Source organism: Mobula hypostoma, chromosome 6, assembly GCF_963921235.1.
Source record: "Mobula hypostoma chromosome 6, sMobHyp1.1, whole genome shotgun sequence".
Taxonomy (NCBI): Eukaryota; Metazoa; Chordata; class Chondrichthyes; order Myliobatiformes; family Myliobatidae; genus Mobula; species Mobula hypostoma.
Genome location: NC_086102.1, coordinates 50,300,460 through 50,317,587, shown reverse-complemented (window position 1 = coordinate 50,317,587; position 17,128 = coordinate 50,300,460). Strand labels below are relative to the sequence as shown.

General features: G+C 37.9%; 1 protein-coding gene across 4 annotated transcripts in view; it reads left to right on the top strand.

The window, feature by feature from the left end:
- The window catches only part of si:dkey-100n23.5, a 181,738-nt gene that overhangs the window by 109,518 nt on the left and 55,092 nt on the right, over positions 1–17,128 (top strand). For all 4 annotated transcript variants that reach the window (XM_063050820.1, XM_063050821.1, XM_063050822.1 and 1 more), the window contains 2 exons: positions 2,830–2,868; positions 5,780–5,858. In XM_063050820.1, coding sequence (XP_062906890.1) covers positions 2,830–2,868; positions 5,780–5,858 — 118 coding nt within the window. The remainder of the gene's footprint in view (positions 1–2,829; positions 2,869–5,779; positions 5,859–17,128) is intronic.

Genomic DNA, 17,128 nt, shown 5'->3' with positions numbered 1-17,128 from the left:
TCTGATGTGTTTTTATTTTATTTCTTTGTTAAATATGTGAAGTATATGAAATGTTGTATTTCTTTTCCTTTGACTACGAAAAACATGAGGACATGTTTCACTATTTAGTTTAATTATTATTGTTTATTTGTATATGTGAAATATATGTAAAATTTAATAAAAATATTGTTTAAAAAGCATTTAAAAACACACTTAGCAGATGTAACTGATAATAAAGTGTGGAATAATAATATATACAATAATAAATCACCAATGTGCAATAATAATGTACGAAGTAATAAAACAGAGACTATTGTACTATTTTTGTTCTCCTGTTGAACGGAGATGAACTGTTGTATATGCTTATTGCATTTGATAGGAAAGATTTTCTGTAATGATCCTTGTGACAGCGAAGCTGAATGAGTCTATTGGAAAACGTGCTCCTGTGCTTAGTCAGTAGTTCAATGAGGATTGCCAGATTGTCTATAATGGATAACAGTTTGTTTCGTGACCTCTTGTCCACCACTAACTCGAAAGAGTCTGGGTTGCTGCCAAGGATGGATCCAGTCCTTTAGTCTTTTATTTAGTTTATTTAGTCTTCTTGCATCACCAGCGCCGATGCTGCTCCCTCAACATAAAGCCGCAAAGAAGACTGCATTCACTACAACAGACTGGTAAACGATCTCCAGTATTCTGCTGCACACATTGAAGGATCTCAGCTTCCTTACAAAATAAAGTCTGCCTTCTTGTCAACAGCCTTGATGTAGGTTTTCCAGTCAAGGTGAACACCCAAGTATCTGTACTCCTCCACCACTGCAACTTCTTCTCCTAGGACTTGTCACGGTCCTAAAATCTGGCTGAGTGGTGTCATAACAACAACCTCTCACTCAATATCAGCAAGACCAAGAAATTGATTGTAGACTTCAGCAGAGGGAAACCAGAGGTCCATGAGTCAGTCCTCATTGGAGGATCAGAGGCAGAAGGGGTTAGTTACTTTAAATTCCTGGGTGTTACTATTTCAAAGGACCTGTCCTGGACCCACAACATAAATGCAATTGTGAAGAAAAGCATGGTAGCACCTGTACTTCCTTAGGAGTTTGTGAAGATTCAGCATGACATCTAAAATTTTGACAAACTTCTATAGATGTGTGGTGGAGAATATATTGACTGGTTGCATCACAGACTGGTATGGGAACACCAATGCTCTTGAATGGAAAATCCTACAAAACGTAGTGGATTCAGCCCAGTGCAACATGGGTAAAGCCCTCCCAACTATTGAGCACATCTACATGAAAAGCTGTCATAGGAAAGCAGCATCCATCATCAGGATTCGCCACCACGCAGGCCATGCTCTCTTCCCGTTGCTGCCATCAGGTAGAGGTATAAAAGCCTCAGACCTCACACCACCAGGTCAAAAAAAGCTACTGTCCTTCAACAATCAGACTCTTGAACAAAAGGGGATAACTGCACTCAACTTCACTTGCCCCATCATTGAAATGTTCCCACATCCAATGAACTCACTTTCAAGGACTCTTCATCTCATGTTCTTGTTATTTATTGATATTTATTTATACTTGCATTTGCACTGTTTGTTGTCTTCTGCACTCTGGATGAATGCCCTAGTTGGCGGTCTTTCATTCATCCTGGTATAGTTATTATTCTATAGGTTTTTTGAGTATGCCTACAAGAAAATGAATCTCAGGGCTGTATATTGTGACATATATGTACTTTGATAATAAAATCTACTTTGAACTTTGATTAATGATATTTTTGGTCATATTTATTATATAATCTATCTACTCTGTGACCGAGAAGATTTCTGTTAATTGTAAATTAAGGTGTTCATTTTTTGATGCTGTTACATGTGCTGCCTCTATTTATGTGGTTAAGTAAAGGGTAAGCATTAAGAATTAAACTTCTGGAATAAAGCCTGCCAACAAAATGTTCAATATGTATGAAGCTATTTTCTTCTCTTTAAAGGAATAAATATTTTCATATAGAAATCATATTTTGGATAAATGCTTAAGATATTTTATCAATCATGTTAATTAATCCTTCAGTTTTAAGTTACGTTGATAAAATGAACTAAGTTGATTTTAGAAACAGGAGGCTCCTGATAAACTGATTATGTTATACATAGTTTTTTTAGTCATAGTCGTAGTCATACTTTATTGATCCCGGGGGAAATTGGTTTTCGTTACAGTTGCACCATAAATAATAAATAGTAATAGAACCATAAATAGTTAAATAGTAATATGTAAATTATGCCAGTAAATTATGAAATAAGTCCAGGACCAGCCTATTGGCTCAGGGTGTCTGACCCTCCAAGGGAGGAGTTGTAAAGTTTGATGGCCACAGGCAGGAATGACTTCCTATGACGCTCTGTGTTGCATCTCGGTGGAATGAGTCTCTGGCTGAATGTACTCCTGTGCCCACCCAGTACATTTTGTAGTGGATGGGAGACATTGACCAATATGGCATGCAACTTAGACAGCATCCTCTTTTCAGACACCACCGTGAGAGAGTCCAGTTCCATCCCCACAACATCACTGGCCTTACGAATGAGTTTGTTGATTCTGTTTGTGTCTGCTACCCTCAGCCTGCTGCCCCAGCACACAACAGCAAACATGATCGCACTGGCCACCACAGACTCGTAGAACATCCTGAGTATCGTCCGGCAGATGTTTAAAATGCAGATTGTATCCATTTTCTTTGAAGCATGTAAAATTAGATCATTACTACAACTGTTCTGCACCTTGTACATATTGTGTTATGTACTGAGTAATTTCTAATGGTTTCAGCTGCTCTTTATTTCTATTTCCTCTTTAAAGAATACTTCTTTCTTTCTAGCTGGATTACAGATGAACATGTTATCTGGAGATTTGGCATGTAAGTATACTTCAAGTTATTTACGTTCCCTTTTCTTCCAGTGTTGATCACCATCTTAATGTACTTTTCCTTATACCTATCAAGTATAGCATTATAAAAATTCATTGTCATACTTTAACATTGAAGTTCAGTGCCCTTAAGGGATCACAGCACTTAAATACTTATGTGTAAATGATGTATGCTTCCTATTTTGTTGCCATCTCTCAACATGTTGTTGAATAAGGTTTTGTGCAAGCATCATATTTATATTATATATTAAAATTGGTGAATGTTCTGAAGATACCAGAGGTTTTGCTCCCATGTAGTGTAATAACCAAAACTGCCAGGAAAATACTCAAAAACATATGCCGTGATACTGGTGTACCTATGTTGAAAGTTGCTGTTCAGGAATGCTCTAAGTATGAAATAGACTGCCCCTAAATCTGTAGGCTGCTCATGATGCACAGCAATTCTATTGGTTCTATTCCACGTAGCATTGCCAACCAAAGTGCCATTATCTCTAATGGCCTTAATTTCCAAAAAATACTGCATTATTGCTGCAGAGAAGTCAGTCATTAGCTATAGCTTTCATCCAACAGAGTGCTTCTTAACTGTGATTTTGGACCGTAACTTCATGTTTGTCCTTAGTGTGTCCCTAATTTAGACACAGCAGAGCTTGGCTGGTAGTTTGTTCATAAATACATTTTTACTGCTGGCACTCAGATTTTGCCATCTATTCTCATAGAGCCATAAAATCATGGAAACAGGTCTATGCCAACCAGTTTGCCCATTGACTTCTGTGCCCAGGAGATTCAAGTGCTCATCTACATGCTTATTAAGTGCTGTCAAGATTGTTTGCAGTACTCGTGGGCGCTGTGTTTCAGCTATCCACTGCTCTCTGGGTGAGAAATGTCACCCTCAGATCCCGTCTAAATCTCCTACGTGGACCCCCAATCTATTTCCTTTGAATTTATCTGCATCCGATATGGGAGATAATTCCCTGCCATCTATTCCATCCTATGCTCCACATAACTGAAAAAGGCTACACCCTAGTGAATCTCATCTGTATCCTCTCACAATATGTATAAAGTTTTACCAAAACCTGTGTACTCGAAGCACTGGTTAAATAAGGCAGTCATTCTTTATGCCTTGACCCCCACCATATCTTCCAGTGCTGTCATCTTCAGGGATCATTGGAATTGTACATCAAGATCTTTTTGTTTCTTTGGAACCAAATTGTCAACTAGCCTAGGATCCCATGGGCTCTAATCATTTGGACTAGTGTCCATCTAGGACCTTGTCACAGGTTTTCCTGAAATCCATGTAAGCTAAATTAACTGCACTGCTCTCATCAATACATTCATTTAACACTTCAATCTTAATTAAATTCACCACTAACAAACCTGTGCTGACTATTACTGATCAATCCTTGTGTTTTCAATCATGGCTGTTAGAATTTTTGCCATTACAGTATATTCTTAGCTGTCAGGCATGCATAGGAATGCTGGTTGCGTGAGAATGGAATGAAAACATTAAACCACACACAATACACATCAAAGTTGCTGGTGAACGCAGCAGGCCAGGCAGCATCTCTAGGAAGAGGTACAGTCGACGTTTCGGGCCGAGACCCTTCATCAGGACTAACTGAAGGAAGAGCTAGTAAGAGATTTGAAAGTGGGAGGGGGAGGGGGAGATCCAAAATGGATCTAAATGGATTAAACCACACACACTGGTTTGCTATGGCTAAACCTTTAAATGAATTGTTGGACTACAAGTCATCTCCTTACCCCTTTAAATAAGGATGTTTTACAGTACACTTCTATAGTTCAAAGCTAAACAATATTAATGTAAAATGCCACGAAAATAAATTAAATGAACTACTGAACACACCATAACATGAAGTACAAGGTCTTCAAAGAATGTTGCTGTTACTCAGCTTACAACTGCATTGCCCTTGTGTATAAACTTAAATAAACTAAAAGAAATGTCTTTTCACATATATTTTGCTGACACCTGAAATAAAATTCACTGTTCTAGCTTATTTTAACGAAAACAAAATTTTGCTTGAGAATTCCAGACACATGAATCCAGATAAATGAGAGTTTAATGTAATTTTCCGACCACTGATATTAGACTAATTACCTGACTTACCCTTGCCATCTTTCTTGAATTAAGGGACTGCATTTTCTGTCTTCCGGTCATTTGGCCCCTCACTTGTGACCATACATTCTCTCACAGAATTATTTTAAGAATTATTCCCAGTACCTTAGTCAATCATCCTCACAAAACAAATTATCTGTTCATTATCTATTTGTGATTATGATGCTTGTAGGTGATTTTGAGAACAAATTGACTGTTGTGTTTCTTCTTAAAGCCCTTTTGAGTGTTCTCATGTTGTGAAGGTATTATATTTTCACTTTACCCTTTTCTGTCACTGACTTTTAAGTCAATAGCTGTTTCTATTTCAGTCAGTGGGTCTTATTTTAAAAGTATATATTTTAGGCATGTTGTTGCTTTAATGCTGAAATTGTATGTGTTATTTGCTGAAGTCAGGAATATACTGGATAGTAGAGAGGAGTAGAAATACTCTTTCTCTACTCCAAGGCAGAAGCCAACTGTGGCACCTTTCTAGCTGAGTCTTTGATACTAACTTATTCCATTGTCTCCTGTTTACCTGAAATGTATGTTTTTGCATCTTGTTTTCACAGGCTTAAAACATTTAAAATTCTGTGTATTTTATTGCATTCAAAATATTCTCTGTTTTTTCAGTCTCCCAAACTTTATGTTTTCATGATACAATAATGATATTATATGGATCTTCTCTGTAGTGGCTAGTTGTTGTGCTGTTTATGAACAATGTAATGCCATTTTTTATTTTAAAAAAGCAATGCTGTAAACTGTCATGTTTATTTTGTTCAATTGTTTTTTGCAGATGGTACATCCCATTGTTTGTCCTCATCTTTTTGATGATGTCCTGCTACATTCACATATTTTATATAGCCAAACAGAGGGTAAGCATTCAGATTTAAACTGCTGAAATAAAGCCTGGCAAAAAAATGAACCATGTTCAACACGTTTGATTGCTTCTGTGAATCTACTTTCTCTTGTTAATGGATCCTCATAAATAGTTGATTAAGGTATTTTGTTAGTTATGTAAGTTAACTCTTCAGCCATCAATCAGCTTTATGTAATGGATATCATCTGAAATGAATTTGTGTTGTTTTAAACTTGCTGGGGAAAGAAAACTGGATATTTGCAGTATGTAAATTTGGATAATTGCTGTAAATATTCTGCATCTTGCAAAGGGACAAAAATGGAGATAAAGCCACTAACTTCAACTCTCTCCCTGGTAGCTAACCATCAGAAATAGAACCAGAATATTAACTATCTTTGTTTTAAATTTATCCCTGCAATAAGCTTCAAACCACATATCCATACTATCAGTGAAAATACTGCTTTCACTGATGTAATGACCTTTAATTGCAGAGAGACAAAGTATAAGCACTCACATCTTGCATAATATGCCACCTGCCATGATACAAGGTGATCAATCATAGTTAGGCTTATGGCTTCCATTTGTTTTCTAAATCGCAGATCCGGGGTTCTTCCTTTAGAGTGTTAGTCCTGAGTCCTTTCTGTGATCCCAAGTTCTCGTACAGTTCCAGGGTTCAGTAAGGAGTGCAATCTTGTTTTCAAGACCCATTTCCCTTAATTTCCTTGTTTTATTCCAGTGAAATAGTATTACATCTTAATTCCAGTCCAGGTCCAATCCATTTTGTCTATTTTCATTCTGTTGCAACTGAACTGTTGCTTGTCCTTTTTACATCTCAACTGTATAGCATCCTTGTTATTGATATTGAGTGAATCAGGCACAGAAGAACATGGAATTGATTGTTACTGATAGCATATCCACATGTATATTGTGCTTTCAGCACGTAAGTATTTTGCTGTCGTAATCTAGGCCTCTAGTTATCGCTTATTGCCATAGTAACAGCTAGCTCTTCTGCCCACTGTTGAGGCAGTGGATGCCATGGCAGATGTTGTAGAATGGACCCATTATTTCTTATCTCAGTACAAGCAGATGGTTGCTGTCCTACTTTTTTCAATTTATTAGGCCTCTGAGACCCAGCGAAGCCAGGCAATTCTCCAATGAGATTAACGAGAATGAGAATACGTTATTCTGCAGCACTGTTCCTTGATCTCATGATGATCTGTAGTTATGTCTGCTTCACAGTTTAATCACTACTAATGGCTTTTCAAAACAGTTCCTGATGGATACATCTGTGATCAATCAATCAATACCCAGAGATACAACTTTTCAAATTTAAGTCATTTCAATCTCCTTATATTTTCTTAGCATTTTCAGAGAACTTCATAGATCATTGGAGAAAGGCTAACTTTGAGGAGATGTGAAAGGATTTAGAAGGAGTGGATTGGGAAAATTTGTTTTATGGGAAGGATGTAACAGAGAAATGGAGGTCATTTAAAGGTGAAATTTTGAGGGTTCAGAATCTTTATGTTCCTGTTAGGTTGAAGGGAAAGATTAAAAGTTTGAGAGAGCCGTGGTTTAAAAAGAGAAAATTTCAATGGTTCTTGTTTCAGTTGAAGCAAGCAGCTGAAGAAGGGAGTGGAAGAAATCGGGTAGAAAAAGTCGTTAAAAATAAATGTTGTTAAAAGTTCAAGCAAATCCGCTAATAGAAAGGATGTGAGTGGTGGTAAAAATCTTCTGAGGTGTATATATTTCAATGCTAAGAGTATTGCGGGGAAGGCGGATGAGTTGAGGGCGTGGATTGACATGTGGAATTATGACGTTATAGCAATTAGTGAAACTTGGCTACAGGAGGGGCAGGACTGGCAGCTTAATATTCCAGGGTTCCGATGTTTCAGATGTGATTGAGGCAGAGGAATGAAAGGTGGGGGAGTAGCATTGCTTGTTAGGGAAAATATTACAGCAGTGCTCGGGCAGGACAGATTAGAGGGCTTGTCTACTGAGTCCTTATGGGTGGAGCTGAGAAACAGGAAAGGTATGGCCACATTAGTGGGATTGTATTACAGACCAACCAACAGTCAACGAGAATTGGAAGAGCAAATCTGCAAGGAGATAGCAGGCAACTGCAAGAAACATAAAGTTGTGGTGGTAGGGGATTTTAATTTTCCATATATTGATTGGGATTCTCATACTGTTAGGGGTCTAGATGGTTTAAAGTTTGTAAAATGTGTTCAGGAAAGTTTTCTAAATCAATATATAGAGGGACCAACTAGAGGGGATGCAATATTGGATCTCCTGTTAGGAAATGAGTTAGGACAAGTGACGGAAGTCTGTGTAGGGGAGCACTTTGGTTCCAGTGATCATAACACCATTAGTTTCAACTTGATCATGGACAAAGATAGATCTGGTCCTAGGGTTGAGGTTCTTAACTGGAAGAAGGCCAAATTTGAAGAAATGAGAAAGGATCTAAAAAGCGTGGATTGGGACAGGTTGTTCTCTGGCAAGGATGTGATCGGTAGGTGGGAAGCCTTCAAAGGAGAAATTTTGAGAGTGCAGAATTTGTATGTTCCTGTCAGGATTAAAGGCAAAGTGAATAGGAATAAGGAACCTTGGTTCTCAAGGGATATTGCAACTCTGATAAAGAAGAAGAAGGAGTTGTATGAAATGTATAGGAAACGGGGTAAATCAGGTGCTTGAGGAGTATAAGAAGTGCAAGAAAATACTTAAGAAAGAAATCAGGAGGGCTAAAAGAAAACGTGAGGTTGCCTTGGCAGTCAAAGTGAAGGATAATCCAAAGAGCTTTTACAGGCATATTAAGAGTAAAAGGATTGTAAGGGATAAAGTTGGTCCTCTTGAAGATCAGAGTGGTCAGCTATGTGTGGAACCAAAGGAAATAGGGGAGATCTTAAATAGGTTTTTTGCGTCTGTATTTACTAAGGAAACTGGCATGAAGTCTATGGAATTAGGGGAAACAAGTAGTGAGATCATGGAAACTGTACAGATCGAAAAGGAGGAGGTCCTTGCTGTCTTGCGGAAAATTAAAGTGGATAAATCCCCGGGACCTGACAGGGTGTTCCCTCGGACCTTGAAGGAGACTAGTGTTGAAATTGCAGGGGCCCTGGCAGAAATATTTAAAATGTCGCTGTCTACGGGTGAAGTGCCGGAGGATTGGAGAGTGGCTCAGGTTGTTCCGTTGTTTAAAAAAGGATCGAAAAGTAATCCGGGAAATTATAGGCTGGTAAGTTTAACGTCGGTAGTAGGTAAGTTATTGGAGGGAGTACTAAGAGACAGAATCTACAAGCATTTGGATAGACTGGGACTTATTAGGGAGAGTCAACATGGCGTTGTGCGTGGTAGGTCATGTTTGACCAATCTATTGGAGTTTTTCAAGGAGATTACCGGGAAAGTGGATGAAGGGAAGGCAGTGGATATTGTCTACATGGACTTCAGTAAGGCCTTTGACAAGATCCCGCATGGGAGGTTAGTTAGGAAAATTCAGTCGCTAGGTATACCTGGAGAGGTGGTAAATTGGATCAGACATTGGCTCAATGGAAGAAGCCAAAGAGTGGTAGTAGAGAATTGCTTCTCCGAGTGGAGGCCTGTGACTAGTGGTGTGCCACAGGGATCAGTGCTGGGTCCATTGTTATTTGTCATCTATATCAATGATCTGGATGATAATATGGTAAATTGGATCAGCAAATTTGCTGATGATACAAAGATTGGAGGTGTAGTAGACAGTGAGGAAGGTTTTCAGAGCCTGCAGAGGGACTTGGGCCAGCTGGAAAAATGGGCTGAAAAATGGCAGATGGAGTTTAATGCAGACAAGTGTGAGGTATTGCACGTTGGAAGGACAAACCAAGGTAGAACATACAGGGTTAATGCTAAGGCTCTGAGGAGTGCAGTGGAACAGAGGGATCTGGGAATACAGATACAAAATTCCCTAAAAGTGGCGTCACAGGTAGATAGGGTCGTAAAGAGAGCTTTTGGTACATTGGCCTTTATTAATCAAAGTATTGAGTATAAGAGCTGGAATGTTATGATGAGGTTGTATAAGGCATTGGTGTGGCCGAATCTGGAGTACTGCGTTCAGTTTTGGTCACCAAATTACAGGAAGGATATAAATAAGGTTGAAAGAGTGCAGAGAAGGTTTACAAGGATGTTGCCAGGACTTGAGAAACTCAGTTACAGAGAAAGGTTGAATAAGTTAGGACTTTATTCCCTGGAGCGTAGAAGAATGAGGGGAGATTTGATAGAGGTATATAAAATTATGATGGGTATAGATAGAGTGAATGCAAGCAGGCTTTTTCCACTGAGGCAAGGGGAGAAAAAAACCAGAGGACATGGGTTAAGGGTGAGGGGGGAAAAGTTTAAAGGGAACATTAGGGGGGACTTTTTCACACAGAGAGTGGTGGGAGTATGGAATTAGCTGCCAGATGAGGTGGTAAATGTGGGTTCTTTTTTAACATTTAAGAATAAATTGTACAGATACATGGATGGGAGGTGTATGGAGGGATATGGTCCGTATGCAGGTCAGTGGGACTAGGCAGAAAATGGTTCGGCACAGCCAAGAAGGGCCAAAAGGCCTGTTTCTGTGCTGTAGTTTCTATGGTTTCTATGGTTTTCAAGAGATATTAGAAACTTGGTTCAGAAAAAGAGAGGGATCTTCAATAAATATAGACTGTTTGGCGTTAATAAGGTACTCGAGGAATATAAAGAATGTAAAAAAAAATCTTAAGAAAGAAATTAGAAAAGCTAAAAGAAGATACGAGGCTGCTTTGGCAAGTAAGGTGAAAATAAATCCAAAGGGTTTCTACAGTTATGTCAGTGGCAAAAGGATAATGAGGGATAAAATTGGTCCCTTGGAGAATCAGAGTGGACGGCTATGTGCGGAGCCAAAAGAGATGGGGGAGATTTTGAACAATTTATTTTCTTCGGTATTCACTAAGGAGGAGGATATTGAATTGTGCAAGGTAAAGGAAACAAGTAGGGTAGTTATGGAAAGTATGACAATTAAAGAAGAGGAAATACTGGCGCTTTTAAGGAATATAAAAGTGGATAAGTCTCCGGGTCCGGACAAGATATTCCCTAGGACTTTGAGGGAAGTTAGTGTAGAAATAGCAGGGGCTCTGACAGAAATATTTCAAATGTTATTAGAAACGGGAATGGTGCCAGAGGATTGGCATATTGCTCATGTGGTTCCATTGTTTAAAAAGGGTTCTAAGAGTAAACCTGGCAATTAGCGGCCTGTGAGTTTGACGTCAGTGGTGGGTAAATTGATGGAAAGTATTCTTAGAGATGGTATATATAATTTTCTGGATAGACAGGGTCTGATTAGGAACAGTCAACATGGATTTGTGTGTGGAAGGTCATGTTTGACAAATCTTACTGAATTTTTTGATGAGGTTACTAAGAAAGTTGGCGAGGGTAAAACGGTGGATGTTGTCTATATGGACTTCAGTAAGGCCTTTGACAAGGTTCCACACAGAAGGTTAGTTAGGAAGGTTCAATCATTAGACATTAATATGGATGTAGTAAAACAGATTCAGCAGTGGTTAGATGGGAGATGCCAGAGAGTAGTGGTGGATAACTGTGTGTCAGATTGGAGGACGGTGTGTAGCGGTGTGCCTCAGGGATCTGTACTGGGCCCAATGTTGTTTGTAATATATATTAATGATCTGGATGATGGGGTGGTAAATTGGATTAGTAAGTATGCAGATGATACTAAAATAGGTGGCGTTGTGGATGATGAGGTAGGTTTTCAAAGCTTGCAGAGAGATTTAGGACAGTTAGAAGAGTGGGCTGAAAGATGGCAGATGGAGTTTAATGCTGAAAAATGTGAAGTGTTACAGTTTGGTAAAACTAATCAAAATAGGACATACATGGTAAATGGTAGTGCATTAAAGAATGCTTTAGAACAGAGGGATCTAGGAATAATGGTGCCTAGTTCCCTGAAGATGGAATCTCATGTGGATAGGGTGGTGAAGAAAGCTTTTGGTTTGCTGGCCTTTATTAATCAGAGCATTGAGTATAGGAGTTGGGATGTAATGTTGAATTTGTATAAGGCATTGGTAAGGCCAAATCTGAAGTATTGTGTACAGTTCTGGTCACCGAATTATAGAAAAGATGTCAATAAAATTGAGAGAGTAGAGAGGAGATTTACTAAAATGTTGCCTGGGTTTCATCTCCTAAGTTACAGAGAAAGGTTGAACAAGTTGGGTCTTTATTCTTTGGAGTGTGGAAGGTTGAGGGGGGACTTGATAGAGGTGTTTAAAATTATGAGGGGGATTAATAGAGTTGACGTGGTTAGACGTTTTCCATTGAGAGTGGAGAATATTCAAATAAGAGGACATGGGTTGAGAATTAGAGGTGAAAAATTTAGGGGTAACATGAGGGGGAACTTCTTTACTCAGAGAGTGGTAGCTGTGTGGAATGAGCTTCCAGCAGAAGTGGTTGAGGCAGGTTCTATGTTGTCGTTTAAAGTTAAATTGGATAGATATGTGGACAGGAAAGGAATGGAGGGTTATGGGCTGAGTGCAGGTCAGTGGGAATAGGATAGGGTAAGAGTTCGGCACAGACTAGAAGGGCCGAGATGGCCTGTTTCCGTGCTGTAATTGTTATATGGTTATATCATTAACCATCCTTGTAAGTGGCAACTTCAAAATGTTTACTCAAGGTGAAAATGTCCAATGTTCTGTTCTGGGTGCTTGTTTATAACTCTCTGACTGTTACACAGGGAAATAAGGAGTGAGGAAATGGGACTCGTGGTGTTACTCACCTGGGAGCCAGGTGGATCTGATGGGTTGAATAGTCTCCTTCAGTATCATAAACAAGTAATTTAGGCCTATATAATGCTAAAATGTAATTTCTGCACCACTGCTGACTGCTTGCTTCTGTTTTGCTTTTTTTCCTCTCAAGTTTCTGAACTCTGGAGTTTTCTACTTAAACTCCCCCATCTCTTTCCACTTTGAGTAGTATGTCCTTAGGATGCTGGGTGCCAAATTTTGTATATGTACTGCATTAAACATTTTGTAACAATACATTTTGTTTGCTTAAAACTGGGATGTAGATCTGTCCCAGAGGACTCAATATACGATCGGTACTTTCTTCTTTTTTTAAATTGTTTTTAAATAAATTTTACAATGCAACAACAAAAAAAGCCAGTAAAAAAGGTTTATACAGTGCAAAACAAACATATCAAATGTACAGTTCATAACAGTTAAGGAAAAGCACCCATAGTAGAAACATATAAAGTTGGTTACCACCCCACCCTCCCACAACCCAACTCCAAGCCAACCTTACGATATATAGAAAAGTTGAACAGAACTTTAATCACCACAGAGCTGTATTTATAAAAAGAAGGTATATTGCCTCCTACCTACACATTAAAAAGAAACTGTAGGTCTTAACCGAAAGAAGTTGGAAGTAAGGGATTTAAATGCAAAAGAAAAAAAAGGGAGGGATAAACCCTTAATCTAAATGGGAATTATGAAAATATTCAAGAAAAGGTCCCCACTCCTTTTGGAACTTTATGTCTGAATTAAGAAGTGAATAATGAATCTTTTCAAGGTCTAAGCAGGACATAATGTCTCTGAGCCACTGAGCATGAGTGGGTGGGGCAACATCTCTCCACTTAAGAAGGACTGCATGTCTGGCCAAAAGAGAGGCAGAAGACAATGTACGACGATCAGCCGGACTCAGATGCATGTCAACTTCTCCCGAGATGCCGAAAAGAGCAATCAGAGGATTAGGTTCCAAATAGCAATTAAGTATATAGGATAAAGTTAAAAAGACATCTCTCCAGAATTTCTCCAAGCTAGGACAAGCCCAGTACATATGAATAAGGGAAGCCTTGCCCCCTTTACACTTGTCGCAACAGGGACTAATATCAAGATAGAACCGCAATAATTTAGTTTTAAACATATGAGCCCTGTGTACAGCCTTGAACTGTAAAAGGCAGTGGCGAGCACATGAAGTAGTTGAATTAACTGACTTAAGAATTGAATTCCAAACCTCATCGGACAGAGGAAAATTTAAATCATGCTCCCAGGCAGTTTTAATTTTGTCATAGGGGGCTCGCCTCAAAATCAGTAACATATCTCGAATAGTGGATATTAAACCTTTACCCAATGGGTTCTTATGAAGAAACAAGTCCACAACATTTTTATCGGGTACCTCAGGAAAGTTTGGTATTAAAGGGTTGATAAAATATCTAATTTGGAGATGTCTGAAGAAATGAGTGTTGGGTAGGTTGAACTTTACAGACAGTTGTTCAAAAGGTGCAAAGCGATTGTCTATGAAAAGATCTTCAAAGCACCTAATGCCCTTTCTGTGCCAGTCTTGAAATGTGAAATCCTGCATCGTGAAACCTGGCTGAAAAAGATAATTATGTAGAATAGGACTAGAGAGAGAGAAACCGTGATGACCATTATATTTTCTGAACTGAGCCCATATTCTCGGAGTGTGTCTGTTGACAGGATTAACAATTGATTTAGGCAGATGGCAAGGAAGTGCCGATCCAAGAAGTGCGGGAATGGAGAGATTCTTATAAGAGTTCAACTCCATTGCCACCTTATATTGGGCAGTTAGGCTGATTATAAAAGTAAGACCAAACGATAAGACAACGTATGTTGGCTGCCCAGTAATATAAATGAAAATTGAGCAAGGCCATACCACCTACCCTTTTAGGTTTTTGAAGGTGAGTTTTATATAGTCTGGGACGTTTGCTCTTCCATAGATAGGACGAAATAATAGAATCTTAAAGAGTCAAAAAAAGCTTTAGAAAGAAAAATTGGTAAAGATTGAAATAAGTATAAAAATTTAGGAAGGATATACATTTTAACAACATTAATTTGACCTATCAGAGACATAGACAGGGATGACCACTATACTAGACTCTTGTTTTGTATGATTTAAAAGATTAGTGAAATTTTCTCCAAAAAGACGCTTATAATTCCTTCTTACTGTAATGCCAAGGTAAGTAAATTGATTATTTACTACTTTAAAAAAGAGGTTATGAAATTCTAATATTTGTGCTTCTCTGTTTATTGGAAAGAGTTCGCTCTTATGTAAATTAAGTTTGTATCCGGAAAGCTGGCTAAATTTGTTAAGTGAAAACATTGGGGATAAGGAGGTAGTTGGACTTGATATAAAAAGTAAAAGATCATCAATATAAAGAGAGACTTTGTGCTCAACACCCCCCCTCCAAATCCCCGGCAATTCAGCACCGCTACAAAACGCAATGGTCACTGGCTCTATGGCCAGATCAAAAAGTAAGGGACTTAAAGGGCACCCTTGCCGGGTGCCACGTTTAAGGTTGAAAGGTTGGGATTGCTGTGAGTTGGTTAAAACAGAAGCAGTGGGGGTGTGAATATAACAATTTAATCCATGTAATAAAACTTTGTCCAAAATCAAATTTTTCTAAAACCGATAAAAGATAATACCACTCCACACGATCAAACGCTTTCTCCGCGTCTAGAGAAATGACACATGCAGAAATCCCAGCTGAAGGTGAGTGTAAGATATTAAATGGACACCGTATATTAAAAAAAGGGAGACAATTTTTAATAAAACCAGTTTGCTCTTCAGAAATAATTAAGGGTAGAATGTTCTCCAATCTGCGGGCCAAAACTTTAGCCAAAATTTTAACGTCAACGTTTAGCAAAGAAATCGGCCTATACGAAGAACACTCGGATGGATCTTTGCCTTTTTTCGCTAAAAGAATGATACATGCCTCATTGAATGATGCTGGCAAGTTACCTTGTTTAAACGAGTCGGATAAAACTAAAATTAGTTGAGGTGAAAACAGTGAGGAAAATGATTTATAGAATTCTACAGAGAACCCATCAGGTCCAGGAGATTTACCAGACTGCAATACAGTAATAGCTGAGGATATTTCCTCTAATGATAATGGCTCATTCAGTTTTGCTTTGAGATCAGGAGAGAAAATGCTCGACAGAAATATTATCATTTAAAGATTCAGAAGTATAGAGTCGAGAATAGTAATTCTTGAATGTGTCATTAATTTCAGAATGATTCCCATTTCTCGTTCGAATTTTTGTAATATGTTGTTTAGCTTTAGAGCGTCTTAGTTGGTTAACTAAAAATTTACTGGATTTATCACCATGGAATAATCGATTCTTTCGATGTTCATTGTAAATTTCATTGGTCATAGCTTTTCACTCGTCAGTTGCAACTGTAACTTTTTCATTCTTTTAAACTCTTCTGGAGCTATATTTTTTTAAATCTTGGAATGTGTCTGGTAGCTCTTATTCAGTGAAAAAGAATGTTAATAGTGGCAAGTAAAATATAACACTAATTTTACTTTTTCAACCTTGAACTCATGAAATTGTTTGGGACATTTTGTTTCAGAAAATGATTCAGTGTATATTTAAAGTGATGATTAGTCAATATGTTCTTTTATGAGATATGTCTTTGTATAATATTAAATGCTGATTTTCCTCCCCACTCTCACCAAGCCACCAACATTCACTCCAGCTGCCCACTTGCCAGCTCTCAGTTAAATTATCTTAAGCATAACTTTAGAGTAAACTATTCAGGACCATCCTATGTAACTCAGTGCTGCAGTGAAAGTAATTGATGGCCATTTGGTAATGATTTTTTTCAAATCGCTAGGTAGCTGTGTTCCTAATGGAAGGGGACACTATGTGCATCTCTGCCCTCTATAGGATCAATATAGCTAACAATGCCTGGCATAGTGAGCTTTTACATTTTCATGAAAGCTTCTTTGTGATAATAAATTGCTTGAGGTTGTCTAAGCTAATGCCTTCCACTGAATCAACACTCAGGCACTCACCTACCATGTAGTCTGCATAGTTTCTACAAGATCAGTATTTTGTTAATGCTTCCTTCCATGGTTACCTCTTGCTATATAATCTGTATTTAACATTCATTTGTTGGGAAAAATAGTATATATTTTTAATTTTATCATTAAAAAGATGCATTAAATATAAGTAAATTTGATTAAAATCTGTGTGCAATCTTTTTTTCCTTTGTGACTTCAATAAAAAAAGGTTTGTAACTTTTTAACAGTTCTTAAACTTTTTAAACACCACAAATTCTTGCATAACTAATATTATATGAAAATGCAATTGTTTAATGCTGCAAGTTTAATTTCTTGGATGACAGTTGTTATAGAGAAATTTTTAAATGTCCAGCTTGTGATTGAAAATTTATACTTTTACTATTTAGGTTCAGTTTTCAAAAATAATAAAGCTTAAATCTTAAAGAAAATGAATCAGATAAAGATGAATATTTCACTATTTAGATACTTTC